This window comes from Medicago sativa, chromosome 3 (assembly GCF_051527215.1).
Source record: "Medicago sativa cultivar Bolivia chromosome 3, Bolivia_mono, whole genome shotgun sequence".
Classification (NCBI taxonomy): Eukaryota; Viridiplantae; Streptophyta; class Magnoliopsida; order Fabales; family Fabaceae; genus Medicago; species Medicago sativa.
Genome location: NC_140751.1, coordinates 64,292,437 through 64,309,317, shown reverse-complemented (window position 1 = coordinate 64,309,317; position 16,881 = coordinate 64,292,437). Strand labels below are relative to the sequence as shown.

The 16,881-nt window shown below is 32.5% G+C and overlaps 2 protein-coding genes across 2 annotated transcripts; both read left to right on the top strand.

Annotated features, from left to right (window-relative positions):
* The first annotated feature begins 5,604 nt into the window (after positions 1-5,604).
* On the top strand, positions 5,605-12,575 carry LOC146939127 (amino acid transporter AVT1I-like). Its single transcript, XM_085752912.1, has 3 exons — positions 5,605-5,912; positions 8,534-9,144; positions 11,874-12,575. Exons 1-3 carry the CDS (start codon positions 5,729-5,731, stop codon positions 12,390-12,392), a joined length of 1,314 nt encoding a protein of 437 aa, XP_085609038.1. The 5' UTR covers positions 5,605-5,728; the 3' UTR covers positions 12,393-12,575.
* Positions 12,576-14,231: 1,656 nt separating this feature from the next.
* On the top strand, positions 14,232-16,881 carry LOC146939126 (uncharacterized). The gene is made up of 4 exons (XM_085749737.1): positions 14,232-14,464; positions 14,557-15,839; positions 15,953-16,101; positions 16,381-16,881. The coding sequence occupies exons 1-4, from the start codon at positions 14,232-14,234 to the stop codon at positions 16,879-16,881; spliced, it is 2,166 nt and encodes a 721-aa protein (XP_085605863.1).

Below are 16,881 nucleotides of genomic sequence, written 5' to 3'. Positions count from 1 at the left end.
GAGGGTTTGTCCTCCCCAAAGTATATTCTTCTTCTCGTGTAGCTGAGATAACGTGGAGTCAAATGAGGAAAGAATCGGTTGGTGATTAGTCTAAAAATTTGCCAGGCCATCTAAAATTTCAACTATATGGTACATGCATATTTCCAAATTTCATTCATTCTCATAGTATGACTAGAAATTGTGTGCAGGGCAAGTGTTTGTCAATCAAGTCTAAGCATTTTAGATTAATCACCAAATAAATTTTTGTTATAAGAAGCATTATTGGTTTATGTATAATGTCAATGAACATTGTTTATGGTAGTTTAGCCTTTCAAAAGAAATCCTCTTGAAAGGAATGCTTACACGAAGAAAAACTAATTAAATTTAACCCTTATTAGTATGAAAAAGTAATGATGCCATATTTTCGTAGCAATATGTCATTACTAAAAATAAAAAAAAAATGCAGATGAGAGAAATATGAGAGAAAGAAATTCAGACGACATAAGTTGCAAATAGAGTTAGCTCCCGTTTCGATTAGACTTATTTTAAGGTTATATAAAATAATTTATATAAATAAATAAACTTTTATGTATTATTCATAAGTTGCTAAAAAATGTATAAATTAATCCAATTGAAGTGTTTTTTATTTTATTTAGAGAAATCCAAATGAAGTGCTTAAAAATATAAACGGTTTATAAATTGGTCATATAATATAATCTCTTTGTAAATGTTGTTTATGAAAAACAATTTATAAAGATACAATTTTTGTTAATAAAATTTATAAATTAGCATAAAAATGTATTTATTTACATAAATTATTTTATGAACTCAAAATAAGCCTAATTTAAATGGTTACGTGGTATTTCTTGGGTTATCAAAATTGTGGGGACCCTTCAATCTTTGCCGAGGACAATGTGATAAAGCTTTTTTTTTTTTTTTTGGTAGATAGACTTTTTTTTGGTAGATAGACGAAATGGCAAAGCCAGTATAAACTCACACACACAAGCCATTATAAACTCACACACACAAATTTCTTGGGTTATCAAAATTGTGGGGACCCTTCAATCTTTGCCGAGGACAATGTGATAAAGCTTTTTTTTTTTTTTGGTAGATAGACGAAATGGCAAAGCCAGTATAAACTCACACACACAAGCCATTATAAACTCACACACACAAACTTACACACACAAGTGAAGGTACCGGGGTTCGAACCCCGGTCATGGCATCCGGTCTAACAATTTCGGCATTTTTCCAGTTGAGCTAGGACTTCTAGATAGCTTTTTCTTCTTTCTTTCAATTAGTATATGTTCCAGTTGAGCTGGGACTTCTAGATAGCTTTTTCTTTTTTGTTTCAATTAGTATATGCAACATGATAAAGCTTTATAACATATGTTGAGCGCCCGTAAAAATATACAATATGTTCAGCGTGTAGAATGAGTAGCAAAAAATTTGCTAATGTTTTTTTTCTCACCGAACAAAGTTAGTTATTTTTTTAAATTATATAAAAAACATAATTATTTGCTCAAAAAAATACAAATCATAATTATAATTATATTAGTTCATGACACTCTTTAATGATTTCAAAAGAAGAGTATTTTATAAAAAAAAGTCAAATATTTCGATAATGAAAAATATTTAAGGGACACTCGGTAACATTTTCCTAATTTTTAATAGGATCTTTTGATTGCGGAGGTAATTTGGTAACATCTCTCTCTATCTCTCTCTCTAGCACTTATTTCTCCTTTCTCAACTTCCTCTCGCAACAAAACGCACCCTAAGTATTTAAGGAGACGAGGGTGCTCAATTGTATTTATATAACAAAAAACCTCAATTTCATAGTCTCACATATCTTTAGAGAGGAGAATCATTGTGCCTGGTAAATTTATCAATCTGTCACTTGGTGACATGAGGTTCTAAAGGTCTCAAAGATGATTGTGTCATGAACAAGGCTCCTCTATTTTAGATGAGAAATGATATTTGTCCAATTAATTAATAAGAATTTTTGTGACAATTTTCTCTCTTATACTCACATGTATCCCCTTTATTTTTGGTATCAATTTTTTAAGATAGTAATATTCCCAATTTTATACTTAAGGTGTTAACTCAATAGTAGGAGCTTAATATTACGATATTAAAATACTAAAATTTATGCCCTCTGATAGATAAGTCTGCTGATCAACTTGCCCGGGAAAGCTTTCGATCATAATTTCACTCGCTAGAATATAACAATTTTTGTGAGCTTCTCTCATTTGTTGTTTCTTCATTTGTCAAACAGTTGGTGGTGTTTATTTATTACTTGCTAGGGAAAGAGATGCTACACTAAAATTACATCTTTTTTTGTGAATGAATTGCTATCAAAATTCAAAAGACAACGTACAGGACACCATCTATTTGAGATATGGACATTACTGTCCACAAAACAAAATACGTAAAGGACTTTGTATACCGATATGTTTTTTTTGTTTGGAATTTATCGATATATATTTGCCAAGACTGAATATAGGAATAAGAAATACTCCATCCGTTTCAAAATAAGTGTCAATTTAGCAAAAAAAATTGTTTCAAAATGAATGTCATTTTACATTTCCAATACAACTTTAATTTTTTTCTTCCAATTTTACCCTCTTCAACTTTTATCTTACACAATTTTCAATGCAACTTTAAATTTGTCTTTTTCTTATAAAGCAAGGGTAGTTTAGTAAAAGTGTTATGTCTAATGATTATTTCATTTTATTCCTTAATCTGTGTGCAATTGGCTAAAGCGACACTCATTTTGAAATGGAGGAGTACAAATGAATTTTGTCATCTACTCCCTCCGTTTTAAAATATAAGCAAAATTTACTTTTTAGGTTCATTCATTTAATGATGTATGTGGTTCATAATATGGATCACATATATCTATCTTTAAGAACTCAATTTTTTTACAAATTTAAATTCAAATATACACTATAATTATAATAAAAAAATTGAAAACAAATTGTCAGTTTTAGTTAAACTTTTTTGTTACAATTTATTTCAAATTTAGTTATTTTAAATTTGTCTATCATGTGCAATATTCCACATGTTAAAGCAACTAAAAGTGGGTCCCCGTGAGTTTAATTCAGTTGGTAGGGGCATTGTATAATTTATACAGGGGCCGAGTTTCGAACTCCGAACACACCACTTCTCCACATTTAATTGTGTGACCTCTAGCCACTAGACAAAAAAAGTGGTAACTTGTTATAAAAATACAACAATTACTTACTTATTAAAAAACTACATATTTAATGTAAAAATCAAATTTACTAGTATTTTGATTTTCTTAACATTTTACGATAGAAAAATCCATATTATACGATACAAAGCAATGAGATAGGCAACTTAATAATTTAAATAAAAAGAAAATCTATATCCGTACTCTAAACGTGTCAAAAACATGTAGTAGATTAGTAAGAAAAAATGTAGTAGGGTACTCTAATATTAATGACCAATCATCCGTACGTACATTTTCGAATATCCGTACTCTAAACGTGTCAAAAACATGTGGTAGATTAGTAAGAAAAAATGTAGTAGGGTACTCTAATATTAATGACCAATCATCCGTACGTACATTTTCGAATATCCGTACTCTAAACGTGTCAAAAACATGTGGTAGATTAGTAAAAAAAAATGTAGTAGGGTACTCTAATATTAATGACCAATCATCCGCACGTACATTTTCGATAATATGCATGAAATAGATGACCCATATCTTATGGCTTGATCAAGTCAAGACCAGGCTGGTGACAATGGCAAACATCTTTGATACGGTTATGACAATTACTTCATTTCTTTTTTTATGTCATGTAGTCTTTTTTTATGTCATGTGACAATTACTTCATTTCTTTTTTTATGTCACGTAGTCTAGTATGTCATGTAGTCTTTTTTTATGTCATGTGACAATTACTTCATTTCTTTTTTTATGTCATGTAGTCTTTTTTTATGTCACGTAGTCTAGTCTAGTGGCTAAAATTCACCTTGTCATGTAGTCTAGTGGCTAGAATTCACCTTATAAGGTGAATAAATGGGGTGTCCGGAGTTCGAACCCCGGACCCTGCATATTATAATGCATTGTCCTACCAACTGAGCTATGCTCACGGGACGACAATTACTTCATTCGATGATCATTGATGGTGACAAAGATTCATTTTTAGATTTATGAATCTAGACGATTTTATGAATCAGATACATCAATTATTCAATAAATTGGAAAAGAAAATATTTGTTTATAATAATGATCCGATGAAAAGGAAATCATAAAATCAGTCTTCAGTCATCCTTTGATCAAATGGGTAAAGACAACAATGAGCAATGTCGTTAGCACTATTGGTTACTTCCTCCCATATATGATGAGCCAACAACCAGAAACCAGATTGCCGTTCCCATGACTGTGAATGGTGGAAACAACCAAAACGACATACATACAACCGTGGCCAACAATGGAAAAAATTAGAAACCCATTGTGGCAGCAACGACCATTAAAGGTGACTTATGAGATGAATTCCAATCGTGACGGTCAATGACGAACCCATAATCTAGGAGTTGATTGCATAGGTCCAACATCAATCGTGTATAATCGTGTGGTAAATCATGCAGTAATTAAATATAAGGATTTCCCACCATTCGTACTCTTAAAAGCTGACAAGAGAACCCCATAGTTTGTTCACCAGATCTTCTAAACATATTCCGAGTATATATTGGACATTAGAACAATCCCTCTCTCTATGTCATTATCAAGAGATTAGTTCCTCACGGTAATGAAAAACATAAACAAGAATAAATTAAAAAACATATTTTACTAATTAGGATGTGTCTAGTGGTGTTGACTTGGGACCTTGAATATCTCAAGTTCGATTCTCCCCGGTGCCAATTAGGATTGACTAGTTTAGCTTCTTGAAAAAATAATAATAATACAAAACATACTATAGAGAGGAGTTGGGGAAACCATAACTGCTCCTTGATGCTTGCCTTGCTCCTTGCCTTCATGTTGCATCACTTAAGTTTTTGAATTAATAAAAGTGTTTGCAAGGGTCACTATATATAGGCAAATTTAAAACTGGTTAACAAGTTTTTCCTAGTGGAGTCATGCACATGGGATGCTTTCTGGGACGCATATGACATAAACTTTGTGCCTTATCGACACTGGTATACGCATGGGGCGCAAGAGGCGCACCCTAGGGCGCACAAGGAAGGAAACAAGCCGAAAAATGTTGTTTCTTTGTTCTTTGAGTGATCTTCTTTCATGCTTTCATCTTGGGACATTAAATTAGTGGTAGAAAAAAAAATGATGTTTGGATGAGTTGGGTTTCTCTCCATTTTCTGAAACAAATTAATAAAAGATTTTTAAAAAGAGTTAACTATAAAAAATTGAATTTGCATCCTGCCATTGTTTTTTAAGAAGTTAAACTAACCTATCGAAATTTACACCGGAGATAATCGAACATGAGACATTGAGAGGAGCACACTCCAAAATCCCAAATCAACCCCAGTGGGTTTGAATCCTACCATTTAATGAGTTCCACATCATTAACTATTTGAAAAAATAAATCAATTTTTTTTGGTATCTCTCTTAATTACTTTTAATTTTTTTTTTTTTTTTAAACAAGTACTTCTAAAAAATGTTGAAGACTTTAACCCTTCTGAACTCATTATAAAAGGGAGAAGGAAAGTTCAAATGTCCATCATGCAGTCATAAATTACAAGACACATTCATCTACTGGATTTGTAGTACATGGCTGAAGAGCAAGGTGATAGATGTTCCTCCATAGAAGTACCACTCTTGGTTGATGAAAAAGTGTATCAAGTGAATGATTCAAATGGGGTTGTGTCAAAAAATAAGGGTCAATATCACATGGTTCATGTGGGTAACGCTTCTTCATTCAAGACTTGCTTCCATCTAGTTAATGCTATTTCAGGTTCTTTTCTTGCCGTCTATCTTATTGTTTTCATCACCAATTATCACTTTTCTCTTCTCCATATTTTGATCTTATGCCCTTAATTTGTTGCTTCTTACGTATTTTTTAAGTATTAACTATTACTTTTGCACTTTATATTTTTATGAAATATATTTTCATTTAGGAATGTAAATGAATATAATATAATGGTACGAAGATAATATGATATTTGTGTTCTCTCTGTTGAATAAATATGATATCTATATTCTTCCAATATATATGTGAGTATCCACCAAACAGATAATCTCCGAATTTTGAGATACCAGTGGATATTTATGGATATGCATAGATAACATTTTTTTAAATAATGGATTTTTGTAATAACAAATGTTTATCACCTTTATCTCATTCTCAATTTAACAACAAAACTTTGTCATATTCATTTCTTTCTTTTTACTATAGGATAATAATATGTATACCTTTGATTTCTAACCAAAACAAAAGTTCATCACATTCAACAATAGTGTAATATATCCAAGTTATGGTGAAGTAAAGAGAGATGAGGTGAGAGAGGTTTGAAGAAGAAGAGCTCAATATAACCTATGATTTTTATTGACTAATTTAAAAGATAACTTTTATATTTAACTAGGAATATATGTATATTTGTCGAGACTATAATACCTTACAACGAAGATACAAATACGAAAAAACAAAGATAAAACATGAATTTTTGTTTCAACTACTGCGGTTAATGTTTTAGGAAACAAATTAATGTTTTAGAAAAAAAAATAATTAATTTGTTTTGACATTTCTAATGTATTTTTTTTTATAAACAGATGATACATAAAGCATCACCTATATATATTAACCACAACCAAACAAACAATAACGAAAGAGAGACTAAAGCCAACACCTTTCAAAAATTTACAAATCTGAAACTAGAAAATAGGAAATATTTTAACAAACAGAATTATTAAAAAGGGGACTTGTATTTTTAATGTAATTAATACTCCTGGTTAGAGAAGGAGAAAAAAGTATTTAATTTTTTAGAAAATAGGACTATATTAATACCTAAATTGTTTCTAAATATATGTTGAGCAATTTATATATGATAATGCACAATTTTGACCGTTAATATATTTAATTATCTATGATAAAAAATTATAAAAAATTGATATTTTAAAAATATTGATGAGAAAAAGCATACAACATCTTATACACTAACATTTGTCTTTATATTAGTAAAAAAAAAAGTCATAGTAGTTTATGCGAGTATTACATATGGTCAAACAGTGACATGTATTTCAAAATAGTTCATGATTGTGCATTCAGTTAGTAAAAATAGTCATTGACGTTAAAATAGTTTCTTGATATTCACAATAACACTTTCTGATAGAGATTGATATGACAATAAAAAAGTTATTATAGGGACTGATTTGATATTATGTAAGAATATTGAGGGACCGATATGTCGGTATTAAAAAATATTAACGAAATGCATAATTAGAAACTATTTTAGAATTTTGATACATTGAATGACTATTGTGCTACTCGTTACACATCCGAGAACCAAAATGACTATTATCCAATTTAAAAATAGAGTAAGTATTTTATTGTAAGAATGATACATTAATATTTGTTTGATAAACCTATACCAGATATTTGTTTGATAAACTCTAATTTTGATGGTTGGCTCCTGCCAGGATCAAATAATTTACATTCATATAATTTCAAAATAGACGATTGTGATTTAAAATTCTCTTTTATATACAACCGACACATGTGCCGGTGATTTTTTCTATGAAAAACGAGTTTAAACAAGACACTGTTTTTGGCGATATAGAGGTTGTGGGAACATTAGACTTGACCCAATTATAATCCAACTGGGTGTACATCGTGATAATAAAAAGCAAGTGGTGCAACCCAAATCAATCTTAACAAAATAAACATTATTCCTCACAAGTGCAACTCAGCGAACCCACGTATGGACGCAAAACCAAGTTTAAAAAAATGAAGAGTAAGTTGGCGAGTGGATCGGCCACCATCATGGCATCAAGATCCACATACTAGCAACCTTCTGACCCAAGCAGCATACATAAAAGCTCTTACGAGCATAACAGTCTGACAACAGTATGAGACTGAGATGGATAACAAGACGGTATTGGAATGGAGGAAGAACTGACGCTTGAAGTTTCAGACTTCAATAGACCTGGAATATTAGAGAATCAAGCACATGACCACCAACACAACCGATTTCACAGCACGTTGACTGCTTAACTTCCAATACAAATACTACTATACTTTATTCCTGAACCAGTAGCTGAAAGGCACCAATTAACATTTCCCTGTGTTTTTACTTAAGCGTGCTCCACTTGAGGAGAGACACACCCAATAACATCAACGGTTTTATGGCACTTAAATAAATAACTTGACACGCCAATTTTTTGGTCCAAAAACATGAGCGAGAGACCAAAAAACTTGATTTAGAAAAGAGAAACGAATTCCTGTGTGCAAGTGAAAATTTGGAGGCTAAAAATGCAATGAAACATTTTTTTTATTGAACTGAAAACCAAAAGAAAACTAAGCATTAATTGTTGAGACATTAACTTGTTACTAACCTTTTTATTCTTCTCTAATTTCAGGAGTTGGTATTGTCTCAATACCATATGCACTAGCATCTGGAGGATGGTTAAGCATATTGCTACTATTTACAATAGCCATAGCATGTTGCTACACAGGGACATTGGTCAAAAAATGCATGGACATGGACCCTAATATCAAAACATTTGCTGACATAGGTCAACATGCATTTGGATCCAAAGGGAGATTAATAGTATCAGTCATCATGAATGTCGAACTCTATCTAGCTGTAACAGGTTTTCTTATTTTAGAAGGAGACAATCTAAACAAACTAGTACCAAATTCAGAGATCCACATAGCAAATTTAACAATTGGTGGAACAACATTGTTTACTATGGTTGCTGGTCTTGTTATTTTGCCTACTGTTTTGTTAGAGGATTTGAGTTTGTTGTCTTATGTATCTGCTGGTGGTGCCCTAGCTGCTTTGATTTTTATCTTTTCATTGTTGTGGAATGGTGCAATTGATGGAATAGGGTTTCATGGAAAAGGAAGGGTTTTTGTTAATTGGAGTGGAATACCTTCTGCTGTTAGTTTATATGCCTTTTGTTATGGTGCTCATCCAATTTTGCCTACACTCTACAATTCTATGAGGAATAAAAGTCATTTCTCCACTGTAAGCACTTATGTGACTATTTCTATTTACTACATATAATTTACTGAGCTTATCTATCTATCAGTATAAACACTTATATTGGTTGATAACCTTGAATATACATTCTCTACAAAAAAAAAACCTTGAATATACATGTAATAATTTGTAGATACAAATAATAACATATATGAACCTGTGGCTTTAATTAGTAATAGGATTCAAGAACGTGTAGCTTTCCTCTCCTTAAAAAGAAAAAAATGAACGTGTAGCTTTAGGCAGGGACGGATTCATGCTAAGCTAATTGGCCCCACTAGTTTTAGCATTTTTTTTGGAACTTCTACGATACACTCGTAAATTGAGGTGTACCGTTACTCTTGTTTCATAAATCTATAAATTAAGGATCAATTTTATGAAATAAATAGTTATTTGCCGGCATTTATATTTTAGAAAATATCATTTTATAAGAAAAACACATCATTCATTGTTTATAAGAACCATAGTAATTTTTTTACATATTATCGTATAAAATAATCAAAATTCTCTATTATAAGCGATAAAAATAAAAAAAAAACAATTTTATTTAGCTGATGTTTTTGGTGAATAACATTTAATCATTATAATTATAAATGATAAAATAAAATTATATTTTTCTTAAAAAAAAAAACTCATTTAACTATAAATTTAGGGGTTTGGTGTACAAGTGTGGTCCCCTTCTTTTCTCCAAGAATAATTGTTTGAACAAGATTAGGGTTTGCGAGTCTCAAAGGGATTCTTGGAGGGAGCCGATGAAAAGGGATTGGATTGCCAAAATATTAATTTTATGGTTTATCTATATGAATATTTATTTATAATGTGATATTGTCTCGAATAAATACATTTTTTGGATTTGTCCCTCACTTTAGGATCCATTTGAACGGGTAAAAATCCTCTCCATTTTGTATAATAAATGGAGTATGCAATTTGGAGAGATATAGACACATAAAATAGATAGTGGGTCCCACCATCATTAATTACTTTTTAGTTTTTCGAGATTTTTTTGTGTCTATATCTCTCCAAATGGATGAAATGGAGAGAATACCAAATGGAGAGGATCTTAACTCCATTTGAACCGAGAGATCTTGGGTAAAAGAAGAGAATCGTGTACCTAATAAACAAGAGGTTCATGCCTCTTGTAAAAAAAAAAAAAAAAGAGGTTCATGCCTTTAATTAATTATAATAACTTTATTGTCAATTAAATTTTTTTTTTAGCCAAGTCAATTAACTTCTAATATACGTAGTATGAGTACGATATATATATATATATATATATATATATATATATATATATATATATATATATATATATGAAATTTTTAAAATAAATTTAAGATACAACACTACTAGTTATAAAACTTATATGCATGCAAAATACTTCAATATATATATATATATATATATATATATATATATATATATATTGATTATTCGTCATTAATATATAATTATAAAGATCACACTTTAAAACATAATAATACTTTTTATTTTGATGGAACAACATAATAATACTTGTAATTAAAATAGAAAATGTATAGTTTTTGTATAAATCATATTCTATAATCATTCCTTTATTAAAATATCAACAATATCATCCTTAAAAGAGCTGCAAACAAAAAAATCCTAATGTTGCCTAATAATATACGTAGTATGAGTATGATGTATGTATGTATGTATGTATGTATGTATGTATGTATGTATGTATGTATGTATGTATGAAGTTTTTAAAAAAAAATTAAGATACAACACTACTAGTAATAAAACTTATATGCATGCAAAATACTTCAAGAAAATATACATTGATTATTTGTCATTAATATATAATTATAAAGATCATACTTTACAACATAATAATACTTTTTTTTAAAGGAACAACTAATAATACTTGTAATTAAAATAGAAAATGTATAGTTTTCGTATAAATCATATTCTATTATCATTCCTTTATTAAAATATCCACTAAATCATCCTTAAAAGAAATCCAAACAAAAAAAAAAATCCTAATGTTCTTTCAAAAGAAATCCTAATGTTTGCCTAATTGAGTCTCATCTTTATCATTACGTTCATAAAAAAAAACTTTTAAATCTTCTTCATCGAGAGACAATTGTACTGATGCACTTCTAAAATTGAATCGTACACATCTTCATTATATTCTCACAACATTTTTTTTTTCACCTTTCATATTTTGTTGGATACGTACATGTGAAATATCTTATAAATATACGTGTGTATCTACTATATGTGGAGTATCATATAAGTATTTTATAAAATATTTTTTAAAATTTTAAAAATTAAGTATGATACTTCATGGTATTCACAAGTATCATTGGAATATATCAGTGTCCAATACATATAAGATACAGATATGTCTCCGTGTTTGGATCGTATATGAACTTCATAGCTCCCAACTACGTTCACATAGACATTTTCATAATTTGTTATTAAATATGTTTTATGATAGAAGTGTCGGTACAATATATATTTAGGTCTAAAGCGAACTATGAGATAAATCCGTAAGTCAGCGAGAATCAGAAAATAAATTTGGCTTTTGGTCAAGCATGAATCAAACCTCATTCTCAAAGCAGAAAACACACTAAACCAGTTAATGAAAAAAAAAATTAACAACACTAATGATAAAAATCCTAAATTTTCTTTCTTTTCCACGATTTCAGTTGTAAACACACTAATCTATGGTCTAAATTCCTCTATTTTGGCAGGTCGTATCAGTTAGCTTTTTAGCATGCACTTGTGGTTATACAGCAGCTGCAATTTTAGGGTACTTAATGTTTGGAGAACAAGTTGAATCACAAGTAACATTAAACCTCCAAGCAGAAAAATGGAGTTCAAAAGTGGCAATATACACTACCTTGGTTAATCCAATAGCAAAATATGCATTATTACTTACTCCAGTTATAAATGCCATAAAAATAAAGGTTGCATGGAATTATTACAATAAAAGGGTCACGCATATGATTATTAGTATATCTTTATTAATAATTTCTCTTGTTATAGCAGTGGCTATTCCTTTATTTGCATACCTTATGTCACTTGTTGGAGCTTTATTATGTATCTCAGCTTCAATTTTAGTGCCATCAATTTGTTACTTGAAGATTTCTGGATCATACAAGAGATATGGGTGTGAAATGGTTATTAATTATTCAATAATTGTAATGGGGGTTGCTATTGCTGTTTTTGGTACCTATAGATCTCTTGTAGATATAATTCAAAACCTGTAAAAAAAAAAGTTACAATGGGGGTTGTTATTGTTGTTTCTGGTTATTAATTAATTCTTCAATAATTGTAATGGGGTTGCTATTGCTGTTGCTACTTGCTACGATTTGTAGTAAATTGCTTTATTTCTTTGTTGTATAAAGATGTGATTTTCCCTTAAAATAAGACATGGTGGTTTGGAGCATTTTTTGTATTCTTAACACATCATTTTTTACTACTCATTTATACTTGATTTTTTTTTTATATTTTTTTTTTATGTTTATTGCATCAAGAAGAGAGAGAAGCATAAAGATTAGACAATTAGTTATAACTAACTGTCTTAGGTTTCTATAGTCTACAATCATTGTAATATAGTTATCATACACCTACATAAGCTCTATATAAGTTGTAATGCTACACTTTCATCAATTAATGAGAACTTACTTGATTCTTCTTCTCTCATAATATGGTGTCAATGACTTCTCTTTGAGAAAGTTTGTTACGATTCAGTTACTCATGCTTCTGCCATTAATGCTTCTCCTTGAAGCTTCATATCTTCTTGTTTCTTGTTGAAGATCCTTCATCTTCACTTTTTCCCCCTCAGTTTTCTTGATTCTTTCCTTCTTTTTCCTCAAATTGCGCTTTGTTTTTGTGCAATCTGTTTGATTTTGTTTTCTCGCAATTTTCCTGCATTTTCTTGCAGTTTCTTGCGTTTTCTTCTTGCTTGTGTCACACTTCATCACAATTCTCTCTATTTCTTCTATGTTTTCTCAATTTGTACTCAATTTTTATGGATCCTCGTCAAGCACCTTCTCCTTCCGATTTTGACACATTCTGCGTATTATGTTCATCCAAGTGAAGGTCTTAGTTCTTTGGCTATTACTCCAAAGCTCAATGGATCCAATTATCTTGTTTGGAGTCACTCCATGCAACATGCATTAGGAGCGAAGAATAAGCTTGCTTTCATTGATGGTTCCATGCATATTCCTGTTGCTGATCTTAACCGTAGTGCTTGGGAACGCTGCAATCATCTTTTTCATTCATGGATTCTTAACTTTGTTTCTGAATCCATTGCTCAGTCTATAGTCTTCCATGATACTGTGTTTCTGCTTGGGAAGATTTGAAAGAACGTTTGGCAAAAGTTGATCGCCTTCACATCTCCTCTTGAGATCTGCTATCAACAATCTCAGGCAAGGTACCAAATCAGTTATGGAATACTTTATTGAACTTGGAACTCTTTGGGACGAGTTAAATTCGCATAGACCTATTCCAAATTGTACGTGTATTCGTCCTTGTAGATGTGATCTATTCGTGTTGCAAAGAACTATAGATTTGAGGATCAAATCATTCAGTTTTAATTGGTTTGAATGATTCATTTTCCATGGTTAAGCCTCAAATCCTTATAATGGATCCTTTACCATCCATTAACAATTTATACTCTTTGGCTGTCCAATATAAACTTTAAAAAACAAAGAACCACTAAAATTATAATATGAACCTTATTTTAGTTTTTTCACACGTGTCCAAATTATTATTTGTTTTCAAATTCTTACATATTTTCATTTTATTTTTAAAATGTCTCCTTCGAAGGTACAATTCATACAAAGACAATCTGTTTATTGCTAATCAACTAAATCAATTTTTTATATGTTATAAATAAAAATAGAAAAATTAAAATATAATAATTATATTTTTTTGTAAAATCATACACGAGATAAATGCATGTAACTAAAAGTTATTAAAAAATAGTGTTTTTTAATATATTCAACAAAAAGAAACAATTATAACACAAGTGAAACTATTAAGAATAGATTTAGAGATCTCTTAGCGATGAGAGGGGGAGTGCGAGCGTATTGCGACGGTCAATGGAACCGCCATGGACAGTCGCGCCGGTACTATTCGCCGGAGGTGAGGAACATCGGGGGGATAGGGTTCCGGGGGGTGAAGGGGATTGGATCGACGTGAGACCGCGGAGGAGGAAAGCACTGCGACTGGACGGGTCAGGACAGGACAGAATCAAGGTAGGGGATCGATGGCTTCAGCAGGACGACTGTGCTTTTCAGAATGATAGGTTTAGGGTTTCTTCACAGGCTGACTGGTATGCTGGGAACCCAAGATCAGACTTCAGTTACGGTAAACCTCTACATGGGGGGACTACGATTATACTGACACTGAATGGGAGAATGACAGCGGTTTATGCACCTTGGCACCTAGACGGCAGGGGGGCATTCACAAAGTCAGGAGCGCGGCTGCTCACAATATACCACCGCGTGAAGCAGTTCATGATGGAGCAGAAACATGTGTGGATGCGTCATTTAAACGGTTCGTAACATTTTACATTACAAATTTTCCTCCACTAGCTTCGATTTTTATTTTGAGAAAGGGATTTGAAGTTTGTGGAATTCTTGAGGACTTATTTGTGGCTAATAAAACGAACGTTAATGGCAAAGTTTATGGTTTTGTCCGTTATGCTAAAGTGCGGGATGTGGATAAACTTTTGAAAGCGCTAAACAATGTATGGTTTGGTCAGTATAATGTTTTTGCTAAGTTAGCAAGGTTTGACAAGAAGGTATCGAAGGTGAGGGAGGAGGAGAGGAGGAAGGAAGGTGTGGGAGGTAAGGGTGTCGGTAAGGTTCAAGGTGAGGGTGTCAGCGGTGTGAGTAAGGTGAGGGAGAAGGAGGTTGAGGGAGAAAAAAACGTGGGGATTCTGGGCTGTGAGGGAGTGGAGGTTTCGAAGACGTTAGGTGCAGCGAAGGATCGGAGGGAGGGAGAGGTGCAGGTGGGTTCGGTGATGGTTAGGATGGGAGGTAAGCCGAAGGTGAGGGAGGGAGAGCGAGGGAAGGAGAAGGCTATTTTGGATAGGGTGAAGGGAACGAAGGAATCAACATTGGACATAGTAGCATCTAAAAAATTAATACGAAGGTATACACCATGTGAGGATGACCTTAATTGGGCGTTGAAAGGAATGGTTGGTACGGTGTCAAATGGGGAATCGATACAGATTATTCAAAAAAGGGTGGAGGATGTCGGCTTCAAGGATATAGATATAATTCCGCTTGGTGCTGACAAAGTTTTCGTGCATTCTGTATCTGATGTTAGTGTCTTTGATATGGTGAGGGAAGCAAAACAATTCTTCGAACTTATTTTCGCCAGTCTGGTTAGATGGGAAAAAGAGGTGCTGCCATTCCAAAGAGGCGCCTGGCTTCGCGTGTACGGTATTCCTTTACATGTTTGGAATGAAACTTTTTTCAAACTATGTGTTCTTGATTGTAGAAGATATTTGCGCACGGACAATGTGTCGTTAAATAAAGAAAGGTTTGACTACACCAGGATTCTTATATCTACATCATCTATAAACGTGGTGAATGTGAATGAACAAATTCTAGTAGATGGGGTATTGTTGGATATTAAAATCATTGAAGAGTGGGGTTTTGCTTGGGGGATGATGCTTGCTTGTTTGACGAAGACGACAGGTCTGTTCATTCATGTTCAGAGGGCGGTGAGATTCCTGATGGTTTTGAAATGGATAAGAATGTGGATACGATGACGGATAACATTGTTAAAGCGATGGTCGAAGTTTAAGAAGAGAATGCTATAGCTGATGAACAAGATACAAGAGTGAATGTGGAAACTCCGAAATCAATTACTGTGAATGTAACTACAAGCCCATTGGTTAGTGTTGCGGATAGTCCAAAGGAAGTTCCACAGGAGGATGTTTATTCTAATAAAGATGCTGTCAGTTCTCCCATGCAGGAATCATTAGAGGCGCGACAATTTAATATGACTCAGTAGCCTTTTAATAATGGTTTTGTTCCAATTACTAGAGGCCGAAGTGGAACAACAGTTCTGAGTGATAAAAGTGACAAGCAAACGGTGGTGTCAAGGAAACATCGGGATAAGTCTTCAGTGGAATCTTATGGTGATTCAGGGTCATCGCGATCAGGACCGTGGAGTGCGGAGTAGTTACATTATGTTCAGCAAAATGATATTGGCCTTATTTCTTCAAATAAGAAGCGGTTAAAGAAGCTGGTCACGGGTTCAGATGGTATTGGCGGGACAACCAATTCTCACGTAGTTAGGAAGAAATCGAGAGGAGTGTTTCGACATCCACTGTTTACACTTAAGAAGGTTGCTAGATTGCCAAGCAAAGATAGAGCAGAGGTCATGAAAGTTTTGAAAAAATCTAATGTTATGAAAGTTTTGAAACAAAAGGTTAGAGACCGGGAACGTCAATGGCAGAGGGTAATCAAGTCTTTGGAGATGAATCTTAGTTCCAACAGTGAATCTGCATCCTTGGCTTCAGTCAACAATGACTGGAAACATTGGGTTACGTTACAAGGGAATGACAAAGCGATTGAAGAGGACATTCAAGGCATAGGCAAAGCTATTGGTGTTTCTTTGCCGACTGATCCGAATAACAAGTTTAGTGTGTTGTCTCAATCTAAAAAAGTGGACTCAGGACCGAAGTTGACGCTGGTGGAGGAGGGAGGACGTGCGGAGGTGGGGGGTGTTTAG

Coding starts and splice junctions, on each gene's coding strand:
- LOC146939127 (XM_085752912.1), top strand. CDS start 5,729: ATGGCTGAAGAGCAAGGTGATAGATGTTCCTCCATAGAAGTACCACTC. Junction 5,913..8,533: donor TCTAGTTAATGCTATTTCAG/GTTCTTTTCTTG, acceptor CTCTAATTTCAG/GAGTTGGTATTGTCTCAATA. Junction 9,145..11,873: donor ATAAAAGTCATTTCTCCACT/GTAAGCACTTAT, acceptor CTATTTTGGCAG/GTCGTATCAGTTAGCTTTTT.
- LOC146939126 (XM_085749737.1), top strand. CDS start 14,232: ATGGAACCGCCATGGACAGTCGCGCCGGTACTATTCGCCGGAGGTGAG. Junction 14,465..14,556: donor GTTTCTTCACAGGCTGACTG/GTATGCTGGGAA, acceptor GGAGAATGACAG/CGGTTTATGCACCTTGGCAC. Junction 16,102..16,380: donor TTTATTCTAATAAAGATGCT/GTCAGTTCTCCC, acceptor TCAAATAAGAAG/CGGTTAAAGAAGCTGGTCAC.